General features: G+C 35.6%; 1 protein-coding gene across 1 annotated transcript in view; it reads left to right on the top strand.

Moving 5' to 3' along the window:
* Window positions 1-13988, top strand: part of LOC129359604 (VPS10 domain-containing receptor SorCS1-like) — a 59690-nt gene that overhangs the window by 24245 nt on the left and 21457 nt on the right. The window contains exons 6-17 of the mRNA XM_055029347.1: window positions 1842-1906; window positions 2684-2802; window positions 3129-3218; window positions 3805-3984; window positions 5282-5428; window positions 7836-7938; window positions 8242-8318; window positions 9214-9305; window positions 9444-9551; window positions 9697-9814; window positions 11519-11652; window positions 13601-13714. Coding sequence (XP_054885322.1) covers window positions 1842-1906; window positions 2684-2802; window positions 3129-3218; window positions 3805-3984; window positions 5282-5428; window positions 7836-7938; window positions 8242-8318; window positions 9214-9305; window positions 9444-9551; window positions 9697-9814; window positions 11519-11652; window positions 13601-13714 — 1347 coding nt within the window. The remainder of the gene's footprint in view (window positions 1-1841; window positions 1907-2683; window positions 2803-3128; window positions 3219-3804; window positions 3985-5281; window positions 5429-7835; window positions 7939-8241; window positions 8319-9213; window positions 9306-9443; window positions 9552-9696; window positions 9815-11518; window positions 11653-13600; window positions 13715-13988) is intronic.

Below are 13988 nucleotides of genomic sequence, written 5' to 3'. Positions count from 1 at the left end.
GTAGCGGCGTGTGTTAGTTATTGGAGAACACTGTAACATTGTGAGGCTTTATTTAAGAGTGCAGGCTGCTGTTCACTGATAGAATTGGATGAAGTATTTGACAGAAAGTCCATTAAAAGAGATGGAGCTGTGAGGCAATTACAGAGTGCTGAGGGAAGCAGGATGGGAGCTTTTTATATTATAGTTCAGACACAGTATGGAAAATGAGAGAAACCCATCTTCTGTCACAACAGCTGCTATTAATACAACAAGTGGTCACTTCTGCTGGTTGGTGCTTAACGGCTACGATGAAGAATCTGAAGTTCAAGGGGAATGAAATGGCTAAGTACATCTTACAAAAAAGAAAAAGAGCAGAGCAGGTCAACCGTCCTTCAAGTCACTGTCTAAAGATCAGGCCATTGTATTATGACTCCTCAGGGAACAATAAACAGCACTGCTGCATCTCCTATAAGACACTACGATGGAAAGGATCTTTGTTTGGTCATAACTTCTACACCGCTTCACTTTGTTTATGGATTTCTCACTGCAGCAAAGAGAAGATGATGAAGTGTTTTCTGCTATTGACAGTTTTAAAATCAAATTTATAAAAAGAGATACAGTCAATGTAGAGTACATAATTCACAAGCTGAGAACCTTGCCCAGATAAATTAGATACTTAAATATAAGCAAACATTTTTTACTGCACGTTTTTTTTTTTTTTGTTTTGCTCCTTTAGCTTCTCTAGGTTTTATTCTACGTCTCAAAGATACGTTGACAGAATCCTGTTTTCTGTAGCTCAGTAACACTCACTTTCAGAGGAGACTGCTGATTTGATGATGTGCACATAATAAGAATGATTTTGTCCTTTTGAGAAGTAAGAGTGTTTTTGTTTCAACGTGAACGGCTTCAGCTGGGCAACTTTATGAAATTACAAATAAATACACTCATTAGTATTCCGGCCCACTCTGCAGATGTTTCTGACAAAGTAGTACATGCTGTTCTGTGATCCACTGCAGATGGCAGCTCCTGTTTGACATAAACTCATGATGCTTGCACAGCTGATATGAGGCATTAATTCATAGTTTTCCTGTAAGTTATTTGACTTGCAGCTAATTTAAAAGCAACCTCGTTCCACTGAAAAATGTAGGTGGGCCATGATCTTGTTTTGTGAGGCACACTGTTTGTCCAGGAAACAATATACTCTCTACATAGCACAGACAACACTTTATTTAAGCAGGTTATTGACATTAATAACACTGCTTTGTATAGTGTATTGAGCCAAAAATTATGGAGATAAGTGATATTTTAAATAATAATAAATTTCCTTTTGAAGCTGTCCATGCCTGTTTAAACATAATTCAATTTATATCATTCAACATTTATCTGGTAGACCAAAATAACTAGTGAATAAATAAAATCGAAAGAGTGGGGAATGCATCTGAATTCATTTAGTTGATTAATGATGGTGTTAAAATGGTGCAGTCTTTGCCTAGAATAAATATTGATTTGAAAATTTGTGCCAGAATTGAAGTTTACAAGTGAACTCCATCCAGTCTAAGTAAAAATGTTAATCTCTAGATGTGAATCGTTGGTAGATATTCTACATATTCTACAAAATATTCATTGACAGAGCTGAATATAAAGTTTTCTGATTTTATTTTTTAAAACAATTTATAAACCACATATAATCTTCCTCATAAAACCACATACAATCCTGTGTTGACTCAACAACATTTGTGATTACAATGTGTGAAGAAAATTGAATGAGCGGGAATACTTTTAAAACTCCCTGTAACTCACAATGAAGTTGATTTGTAGCCATGAATCCAATGATTCTCGCCATGTCTTTCACAATGTTTCAGGTCTAGACTGGGTTTGGACAAAGACCAAGGGATGATTCACCTCGAGATCACCATCTCAGATGGACGTGAGTCAAAAACAAGATATTTTACCTCATGCAATTTGAGGAATAAAACCTAAACTATAACCGTTCACTGATTTAATCAAAGACGAAAGAGGATGGAGGAATAGATGGTTTGGAAAGGTGGAGCTGCATTCAGGGGGGTCTCATTATCTGGAAAGTAAGATGCAACATGTGTGGGTTAGATTTGAGTTAGCTAATGACCAGGCCACCTTGTTGCTCCTTGAGTTGGTATGAGGAACAAGGACACCTTTTATTACAAATAGTAAATGGAATCAACATTAAGAGTGAGGTAGGTTTACTTCTATTTCTTAAAAGCAAATTTGAATTTCACAGATTTGAACAGTTTCATTGTTAAACATTTGCTTTCAGAATCTTTATTTGGAATTGTTTGGTGCAATTCTAGAAATTACAACTTAATATAAGCTTTTAGTAAATAACTAATAGTTTTTTTAAATGCAGCTAAATGACTTTGAAGAAGGAGTTACAGCAATAAGTATTGGCAATCAGAGAAAAAAAAATGTCCACACATAAGGGATGAACGAAATGTTTGGTGAGAGCAAACAGGCTGTTGTGTATTATCGTTTACAGAGATGGAACATTATTACCTCATATACGGTAATAAGACACCTTCAAGTCTAACAAAAAAAATAGTCTGTTGTTCATCCTCTATGTATTACATAGTATCATGGATAAAAATGGTGAGAAACCTTAATTTTAGACTACAGAGGGTTGTTTTTGCATTTCTTGCATTCTTAGCAATATTTTGTCGACTTCCCACAGGGTCGCAGTACATAACTTGCAAACTTCAGAACTGCTCAGACGGAAACAAGGGCAAACCTTTCCCTGGATTTATAATCCCAAACTCCCTGGTGGTGCAGGATGAATACGTTTTCATCCAGGTGGGTTTTTACTGCAAGGTCTGGCTTCATTAAAAGACGATTAAAAGCTGTAAAATCAGTGCGTTCAGCCGCATCTTAATGTACAGTCGTGTTTTTCATTAACTAAAAGGTGTCATTATGCTGGCAAGGGAAAGGATGAAAATAAAATCACTGCCTTTTATTACTGCAACTACACCTCACTACAACTCTCAGCATCACAATTAGAGACTAACGCGAGGTTTTTATGGTGGAATTCATTTTTTTTTAAAACAGAAGCTTTCAGTAATCAATGTATTTTAATGTTTATTGTCATTACCTAAAATGTTTTGGGTGTATTTCTCTTGAAGGTGTCAGTCAGTGGCCAGGCTGTCCATTATGTGTCATATAAAAGACATGCCTTTTACCCAATGAAGCTTCCCAAATACACCCTCCCTAAGGTAATATTGCATCTAATATTTTCTTATAATTCTTCACATTGTTAATTTCCAGACATGCCTTTAGCTACCCACAATCATGATATGTAATCTTAAAATCCATACAACAGATGTTGGCTGGAAACATAAATCAAGTAAGCATCTTTCAGAATGCTAAAGAAACATTTTATTTTTATTTTACACAAATCTGGATTTTCTGCACAAACACAGCTGGGTGGATTAGTGGTTTGGCACTCGGGGTCAGAATAATCGGGCAACATCAATGCTTTAAGAGTTGTGGCAGTAAAGGGTCAAAGTGCCCTGTAAATTGTGAAAATGTCCTTGAGAAGCGCACATATTGCCTTACATGTCTCACTCTATCTTAAAATTTCAGTAAAGCTAAATGAACTCAATCTTCATTTCTGGTGCACAGCGTTAATCGCCCTCGGTCTAATTGCTGGGGAGTGATTTAAGAATTAACAAATTACTACTTCCCCTGTGTGACCACTGTTTGCTCATTCCCAGACTTTTATTTTTTCAGTTACATAAAATTTGTGCTATCCATTTAAACAAAATCTCAAACCTTTCCTTGTTATTCCCTCATATTTAGGACCTGCAGATAATCAGCACAGACGAAAACCAGGTGGTGGCAGCGATTCAGGACTGGCATCAGAATGAGTCGTACAACCTCTACATGTCTGACTACAGGGGACTGTTCTTCACTCTGATGCTGGAGGATGTTGTTAGCACCGGTGGTCCAGAGGACAATGTTATGATAGACCTCTATGAGGTAAGCAGTTACTACGCTGTGAGGCTGCTGCTGTTGTCTGACTGCTGGGTTTTGAGCCTGACATAAGCTGAAGTTAGTTTATGCTTCCTGCAACTTTTATCATCATGTTATATTATAATCATTGTCAGGCCTCATTTAGGTTCCTAGGTAAAAGACTTCTAATTTCTCTTACAGCGCTGTTTATAATTTAGCCCATAAGCTACATATTCTTGAAAACTGTTTGGAAAATGTTAGCAAGGACTTGTGTTCTTGCAGATGTGAATTTCATATTGTTATAAATATATTTGACCTACTTATCAAAAACAAAAACAAAACAAAAAAACACATGCATATGCTTCAAATGCTTTTTTAAAAGATGTTCTGTTTTAAGAGTAAGAGAGTGTCTTAGCACTGTCAATCAAGATTGTGTATGTGCTGCTTGCACCCTCCCTCGCACTTGGTGTGTAAACTGAAGATTACAGGTTTGCTGCAGCTGTGCTCACCATGGCGAAACAAACTAACATCACAGGAAAATTCTTTATCCATTGTCTTCGGAAGCCATGCTTACAGAGAGAAAAGGGAGGGTGTGAGCAGCGCATACCCTAGTGTGATTGACACATCTAAGACCTTCCACAAGGAGGAGACAGAGGAATTAATTTCTCCACAGATTATCTGTCTCATATTATACCCTCAAAATATGGTGACAGTTTTAGCAAATATGTAAAAAAACATATTTTGATAAAAGTGATCTACCTCAGCTTTAACACAAGCTTTAACTTGTGCCAGGAACATAAATCTGTGTTGACAGAACTACTATGAACTTGCAGGGATTCCACATGAATGCATCAGTGCACATTATCCTCATCGTCATCCAACAGTGAAAGTATCATGTAGCTACAAACACACACCTCAGATATCCCTCAGTAGTTGCTGAGACGACCTTGCCACACATGGTTGGTTATGAAACAGTGTTTTTATTCTCTTACAAAGATTTGGCAAAACCTAAGGAGAAATGTGGACACAGTTGATGTCTGCTATATGTTAAATCTGCATCTTTGCACACAGGCTGAAAAAAGAAGACATATCCCACGGCTCTGCCATATGTTGTTTTGATTTTACACAGCCATACAGATGGTCCAAAATAGTGCTCCATGTCAGAAAAGCTATCACTCCCAGACATCTCTCTCTCTCTTGCAAAATGAGGCCCTCAGCTTTACTTAAGTTTGAATATTTTAAAGCTTTTTCTTAGTTTTTTTTTTCCCATTCCTTCTTTTGTGTTATTTTTCTCCATTCCGCTTCATGCCTCTCGTACACGCAGGTTGCCGGGATTAAAGGAGTTTTCCTGTCAAATAAAGTTGTTGAGAACCAAGTGAAAACTTATATCACGTACAACAAGGGCAGAGACTGGCGTCTTCTTCAGGCTCCAACAACCGATCTCCAGGGAAACAAGGTCTATTGTGAGCAAGTAAGTGGGCCACTGACAGGAGGTAGATATACTTATTTGGATTTCCATTATCTGCTCTCAGAAGCTTCACACTGTATCATGCTGTATTCTGACAACGCTAAAGACAGTGAATATAACAAGATTGTTAACACCACTCAAAAGTAATTGGTTAATTTTAACTGCCGTTTCTTCTGACTGGACATCTTATTGAGATGTCTGAGTGACCCACTCAATGTCTCAACTAGAATCTGAGTCTTTGACTTAAGCTAAAAATTAGGGCATTGGTAAATAGGCCTTCCAAACTCAGAGAACTGGAGCTCATCAACAATGTAAAACCTCCAAAATACAAGTGAATAAATATAAAAACTTACTTAATAATTTGCTAAATATACTTATTAAAACCTTGAATATAAAAAATTGATTGAGCATATGACAAACCTCTAAATAATTTCAATTAAAACTATTAATTTGCATAACAACCTTCTTGTGTTTAGTTTATTACAGGTTATTAACAATTTATGTTAATAACCTAAATTCATTTATTCATGTACATTTAGATTATTTCAGAGAAAGAAAATCTTTATTTGGAGTAAACATACCCAACACTATCACTAATTAATTGTTAAAATAAACAATTATTTACATATAAACTATTCTTTGAACTTTGTCAGAAACTTGATGTGGAACAAAACAGCAAAATAAGGCAAAGGCTAAGCTGGCAGCCATTAATCATCTGCTCCTCTCAAAGTTTTGCCTCCTGCCATCAGGGAGGAGTTATACTTTTCCTAACCAGGCCAAGTCGAATGGATACTTGAGATCGTTTGTCCTAACACCTGACGGTTTTGCTAACAAACTTGTCTGTGCTCAATTTCTCAAAGGAAAACGCATGACAAGTATGTTTTTAGATATTGTGGACATGTATTTATGGGTTTATTTTTCCTGCACAAGTTTTCTTTCGTGAAGTGTGTTCGAGCTGCCTGTTTTTGTGAAACCAAACATCCCCTGTGGGGTTTTCAAGAATATTCTTCACAGGTCATAAAGACTACTGTGTATATTTGTGGTGGCATGAGAAATGATTTGTTGTCCACAGATTTATTCAGTTTTTTTTTTTTTTTTGCTATTTGCCACACTTCAGTTTTTCAGGTCATGTAAAAATCATTATCAAGCAAATCTGAATTACTATTGAAAGCTGTTTTCAAATGACAATTATACTTGTTGAAGTAAAAAATGCAACCACAAATTACATGGCATTATGCTAAACACAAAAAATATTTCTGCCACAACTGGAAGAAACATTGCAACAACTGCCATTGAGCATTTGTGACATCTTTTACATCGATGTGGAGTGATTTTGTCCCACAGTTCTTTGCAGAATTGTTTTAATTAAGATACATTTCTGCACAAGCAGCAGGAGTGTGTCTTGGGTTGTATCACAGCCTCTCAATTGGATTTAAGTCTGGATTTTGACTTTGCTTCAAAACCATTGTTCTGCTGCATTCACAAAGTGAACTTGAGCTCAAGGCCATGAACTGATAAGTGAACTTTCTCCCATAGGATCTTAAGGTAAATGGAAAATTTCATGACTATCAGGTTCTGAAGTTGCAAAAGTTGCCTCTGGCTATATTTGACTGTAGGTGTGCTCTTTTCAGAAATATTGGTTAGTTTTATAGAAGATTTGAGGGGACACACACCCACACATTTTGTCTCGTCAATCCACAGAATATGTTCTGCGAAAAGCTTGGGTAACTTCAAGATGTTTTTGATGAAAGCGAAGAGAGCCTTTGTGTCATTTTTGATTTGCAAGGACTTTTTAAATGTGCCCAGTTCTTCTTTTTTCTTCAATTATGAATATGCATATTTACAAGAGCAAATGAAGTCTACAGTGCCGTGGATGTTACTCTGGTTTCTGGACTACTGAATTAGTAATTGATAAACTCTTAGAGTTAAATCCATTCTTGTGTTCTTTTCTCTACTTCTTATTGTTTTTTTTTTAGATAATTGTTCAATATAAGGTAAAAATTGTATTACGATGTTCCACTGTAATGGCAGCAATTCAGGGCCCTAAATGCAAATATCAGACATGCTTTTTGGATTTTGGAGGTGGATACTACCAGAGTCCTAAAGCAGGACTTTTGTAGCCCTTTCGAGACTGATAGTCATTTCTAGACTGTAAATGACTTCCATTCTCATCTGTTCTTGAAAACCATAACAAATCTATACAGATACTTTGGATACATGACATGGATGATTAATTGACATCACAGACTATACTTTTTTTTTTTTGTAAAACATTTGACATCACAATATTTCCAACGAAATCTTCTTTTAACATTTTAGAATTGAACAAATGTTAAAATATTTGCAATGGAATCAGCTTTTCTTTTTGCACATGCTTAACTCCAACAAATTAATCTCCTCTGTTCGACAGCCATACTGCTCTTTGCATCTTCACCTTCATGTCTCAGAGAACCCTTACGCCTCAGGAAACATTGTCAGCAAAGACACGGCTCCAGGGGTTATAATAGCATCAGGTGAGATTTGATTTGCACAGGAATCTGCAAATGCATATTTGTGTTTACTCTCTGTCATAATGCTGGTCTTTGATCATATTCTCTCTGGCACTTGCAGTCAGATCTGTATTTTAGCTCCGTTCTCATGCACTTTCCTCCCATGACAACACTTTAGGTGATAGCTGTCTTTCCCATACATCTGTTGTGTTCTTATCTCAACAAGCAGAATGACAGCACTTTGCAACACAAAAATTGTTTTGGTGATATCTTTGAAATAATTTGGAGTATAAATAAGTTGTATTTTTTATGCCTTTGTTTATTTAGGTGTGGTTGGTCCAGAATTAAGCAATGTGAATGTCAGTATCTTCATCACATCTGATGCTGGAAATACCTGGAGAGAGGTACAATGTGGTTTGGGGGGCTTTGGGTGTGACACATTTCTAAAATTCCTTTATGCCTCAAATGTCAATATAGCAAGTGACCGTGAAGCTCCCTTAACACTCTATATGATACCGATGGAGTTTATTTGTCCTGTCAAAGTCTTGACCTAAAACTAATATAGAATCTGGGAATAAGTCTTCTTAGATACTCCCCATCCAATTGGACTGAGATTGAGCTACTTTTTATTGGTTTTTTTTTAGATAATTGTTCAATTTTTATAAGGGGTATTTTCCACTGTAATGGCAGCAATTCAGGGCCCTAAATGCAAATATCAGATATGCTTTTTGGATTTTTAATTTCAGGTCCGGTTACTGGTTGTGTTTTTCCTCCTTCAATCATTTTACCTTTTCACCTCCACTGAGAGCTTCTGTAGTCATAATGAGTTGGGCTCAGTATATTTTTTAATTAAAAGTAACCTATCTCTAGGTGAATCTGAATAAAGAACAAACAAAGACAATATCGCTCAGACATTTATATACAAGCTATTTTTTTTCTTTTTTTACCCCCTTTTCAGCTTTTGGTGCTGAAGTCACATCTGCATAGAAATAGAGAGGCGAGGTTTTACAGCCAGCCTTGTGCAATCCTGATCTCTTGAAACAAATAAAACAAAGGGCGCGTACATATTTTTGCCACTGGCGTAAGAACCCAGAAATCAGCAAAGATACCAATATTTGTATGACATTTTTCACACGACAGAAACTCTTGTGAAAACAGCAGCTTTGTGTTGTGTTTGTTTGCCATTTAGGTGAGAGGATGCATCCATTATTTTGTTTGAACTGCTGTATACCTTTCCAGAGTCTTGAACAATTTTCTCTGATGTGTAAAAGCAAAGGTGGCTGTGTGTGTATTGTGCAGGTTTTTCAGGAAGAGTACAGCGTGTTTTTCCTGAATCAAGGAGGATCTCTAGTGGCCATCCGACATACACCTCTGCCAATTAGACACATTTGGTATGACTTTCCAAGGACGTTCCACGTCTTTTTAGAGAGCATACTCAATCTTTAAAACAAGGAGTGAGATTGCTTTTCTTGCAAAGCCTTTTCTGACTGAATTATACTCCATTTGTGGTGGGTCTCTCTTCCCCTCAGGCTGAGTTTTGATGAGGGCAGAAACTGGGACAAATATAGCTTCACCTCCTCTCCACTCTATGTTGATGGGGTGCTGGGGGAGCCTGGAGAGGACATCCTCATAATGACGTAAGATGTGGAAGGATTATGAGAAGATTATGTGTTTTCAATATGCTAATTAATGCAGAGGCTAATTATTTATTGCCCTGATGTCTTGGAAAACTCTGTCCCATATACTGAATGCTATGACCTGTTTTTCTGACTTGTTTTCCAGGATATTTGGTCATTTCAGCCATCGATCTGAATGGCAACTTCTCAAGATTGACTTCAGGCCTATATTTGAAAAACGGTGCACATCTGAGGACTACGTGACATGGCAGTTACACAATGAGGTAGGAAGGGCTTTTTAATAGATATCTTCACTTTGCTCTGATATGTACAACAACATTTGATAGAAGCCAAGAGACAGTAAACCTTTGATGAAAATTTGTATATCATATATACTGGCAGAAGTTGCTAGAGATGAGTTACACAGGAGTTTCTAAGACTGGCTCTGTTGCTCAGACTTTCTCACATAGTAAAATATCTGTAGAGGAATCTATTTAAATAAAACATTTGATGAGATTTTCTAATGATTTTTTTTTCCAAAATTGCTCGAAGGTTCTTTATTATTTAACATTGAAAAAAAGCACATCTGACATTTTTCTCACACATCTCTGGAAGTTTATGTGAGGAGGAGGAAGAGGAGAAGGAGGAGGGTTCGCTGGCAGCTGAGAATATGTGCTAATGGGAAACAACTTTTCTCACCTCCTGTTTTCATATTAAAAAAAATCAAAATTTAGATTTTAGTTGAGCATGTTCACTATTGAAATGTTCAATTATTAAGGTGCTGGAGATAAGCCATATTGGTTACACGTTATTCACTGTTTATATTAGTAATAAACCAAATAAGGCAGACAAATGAGAATGAGCATTCCTCAGCTCAAAAGGAGAATATTTAGATTGATTAAGTTTCTAGTTTTACTTACATATTCTCAAAAGAGTACTCACAAAAGACTCTGCGAAGATTACAAACTATGCAGAATCAGTTCTCCATTTTGTACCCCAATTTTGCTTCAACTTACCTCCCATGTATTTACCGAAACCAATAGATGAATTAAATGTATTGATAAATATTCTTAAAAGTGCTTTAAATCTCCCATTTGTATATAATGGTGTTTTATTTTGTAAATAATAATTTTGCACCCTATTTCTATTACTTGTGGTTTTTTTCCTTGCTAGTCCTTTCAGCTTTAATAACAAATTAAATTTAATAACATATGGAGGATAGAAAGTGACACATGGTCAACATAAAACATTTGGTGTGTGTCAGTAGTTTTTCTGCACCAGTATCTGAGATTAGCTTAGCAAAATACCCTCGAAACTGCAGGTTTAAAACCACCTCAGCTTGGCTAATTTTGCTAACGTGGTTCTTGTTAAATATTGACAGATGGAGCCCTAACAACACAACGTAACAGGTTGGGTTGTTAGGGCTGCACAGGATTGCACATCTGTTGGCTTGCAGCAAGAAAGTTTTTCTGCATTTTCTTCTTGAGAAAACATGGGTAATAAGGGTTTGTGTATTGAGTTTTGACCCACCATATTTTTTGCAACCCCAGAAAATATAATGCTGCTAAGCATTAAACAGTCCCTCATGGCCAGATATTGCAGTCACATGCTTTCAGGATGTTTAATTTTGCACAGATCTTCAAAATCCACAAGAAATCCTTCCTAGTTTATGACTGAGTTAAAACAACCCAACATCTTTCTCAACAAGATAAACCCAACATTTGAGTGAAATATATAACCCAGCTAGTTTTTGTCTATTTTTGCTAAGTTAATAATTTCAGCCAGAGAATCAGACTATTCTCCATGTATGATGCAAATCGTTAGACTTTCTACTGCCTATGTCAGAGTACTACAAAATGCAAGCTTCAAAAAGATCAGCCAGTGATTAATCTTAAACAATCACTCTGATTTATCTACACAATGGAGAATAAGATTCTATAAAACAAAGGGGAGAAGAAGATATTTTTATGATGCATTATTTATCACAGGGGGAAGTGTGCATCATGGGAATGAAGAGAATCTTCCAAAAACTGAGAGCAAACGTTCGATGTGTCAAGGCCAGAGATCAGTATATTTCTCAGATGTCAGACTCCTGCGCATGCACAGAGGCAGATTTTGAGTGGTGAGTTACCCCTTTGCAGCTACACTCTTTTCACTTCATTAAGTCAAATTCTCAACACTTCATAAGTCTCCGGAGGCAGAATGTGTGAAGCTAAAACAGACACAAGAAGAACAGAGTTTAGGACATGTCACAATTCAGAAAGTTTTTTAAAGTAAAACACAAAGATGGATGGATGGATGGATGGATGGATGGATGGATGGATGGATGGATGGATGGATGGATGGATGGATGGATGGATGGATGGATGGATGGATGGATGGATGGATGGATGGATGGATGGATGGATGGATGGATGGATGGATGGATGGATGGATGGATGGATAGATAGATAGATATAGATAGATAGATAGATAGATATAGATAGATAGATAGATAGATAGATAGATAGATAGATAGATAGATAGATAGATAGATAGATAGATAGATAGATAGATAGATAGATAGATAGATAGATAGATAGATAGATAGATAGATAGATATAAGATATAGATAGATAGATAGATAGATAGATAGATAGATAGATAGATAGATAGATAGATAGATAGATAGATAGATAGATAGATAGATAGATAGATAGATAGATAGATAGATAGATAGATAGATAGATAGATAGATAGATAGATAGATAGATAGATAGATAGATAGATAGATAGATAGATAGATAGATAGATAGATAGATAGATAGATAGATAGATAGATAGATAGATAGATAGATAGATAGATAGATAGATAGATAGATAGATAGATAGATAGATAGATAGATAGATAGATAGATAGATAGATAGATAGATAGATAGATAGATAGATAGATAGATAGATAGATAGATAGATAGATAGATAGATAGATAGATAGATAGATAGATAGATAGATAGATAGATAGATAGATAGATAGATAGATAGATAGATAGATAGATAGATAGATAGATAGATAGATAGATAGATAGATAGATAGATAGATAGATAGATAGATAGATAGATAGATAGATAGATAGATAGATAGATAGATAGATAGATAGATAGATAGATAGATAGATAGATAGATAGATAGATAGATAGATAGATAGATAGATAGATAGATAGATAGATAGATAGATAGATAGATAGATAGATAGATAGATAGATAGATAGATAGATAGATAGATAGATAGATAGATAGATAGATAGATAGATAGATAGATAGATAGATAGATAGATATAGATAGATAGATAGATAGATAGATAGATAGATAGATAGATAGATAGATAGATAGATAGATAGATAGATAGATAGATAGATAGATAGATAGATAGATAGATAGATAGATAGATAGATAGATAGATAGATAGATAGATAGATAGATAGATAGATAGATAGATAGATAGATAGATAGATAGATAGATAGATAGATAGATAGATAGATAGATAGATAGATAGATAGATAGATAGATAGATGACTCTTTAATCTGACATTATTTTTCAGGAGTAATTTGGTTTCCTGGAGAGTTACCCAGACTGAAGATGACCTACTTTTCTCTCAATATCTAACAAGTACTGTTACATTTCCCATACACTACTTCAGTCAGCTCCACGCTTTCTTTTATCTTTATGTCTGTAAGTAACATTCAGCATTTTAAGCTTAATAACAATTTATTACTGAAAGCTTCTCTGCTCCTCTGGTTGTGATTCCCTCATGAAAGAAACATGAAAGATCTGTAAGACATTATTGGATATAATTATAATTTTTGTAAACACAAACAATGATTTCTCTGCTTGTGACTTGTGATTCATAAAACATCAAACCTCAACCAGCTGTTGTTGTGTGGGAACTTTTCACACATCAATCACTTTTCTCTTGCTTTGAAATTATTGATTTCATCATCACTAAATATTTCTGCTTGAACTTTAACAGAAATATTAAGTAGCCCAGATAATGCCCCAGTGTGCCTTTTTCTCTCAATTTAAAACAGTGACTATGGGTTTGAGAGGCAAGTCGATGGGAGCTGCACTTCAGCTTTTTGGTTCGTTCCTTCAGCATCAACTCGAGACTGTATTACGGGGGACAGCTTCTTCAACACGACAGGGTACGTTTAGTTCAGATATGCTGACATGAACCAGAAGGCACAAGCTGTGAAAATGCAGCTTTGAAAAAGTGTGGAAGAAAAGTAGAAAATTGTTCAAATGGTTGGTTGCACACTGTGTACTTTGGATCAAATATTTCAAAGCTGATGCAAAGCATACAATGACCAAAGTTACAAAAGTGAAGGAATGGTGAAGGAATAAATGAAAACATTAGAATAATAATAATAAGATTTACAACCAGTGAGGTAGATTTTCATGTACTGCTGTTGCTATTAA

This window comes from Poeciliopsis prolifica, unplaced genomic scaffold (genome assembly GCF_027474105.1).
Source record: "Poeciliopsis prolifica strain line A6 unplaced genomic scaffold, Auburn_PproV2 SCAFFOLD005, whole genome shotgun sequence".
NCBI lineage: Eukaryota > Metazoa > Chordata > Actinopteri > Cyprinodontiformes > Poeciliidae > Poeciliopsis > Poeciliopsis prolifica.
The sequence above is the reverse complement of the archived record's forward strand: the minus strand, read 5'-3'. Positions and strand labels throughout refer to the sequence as shown.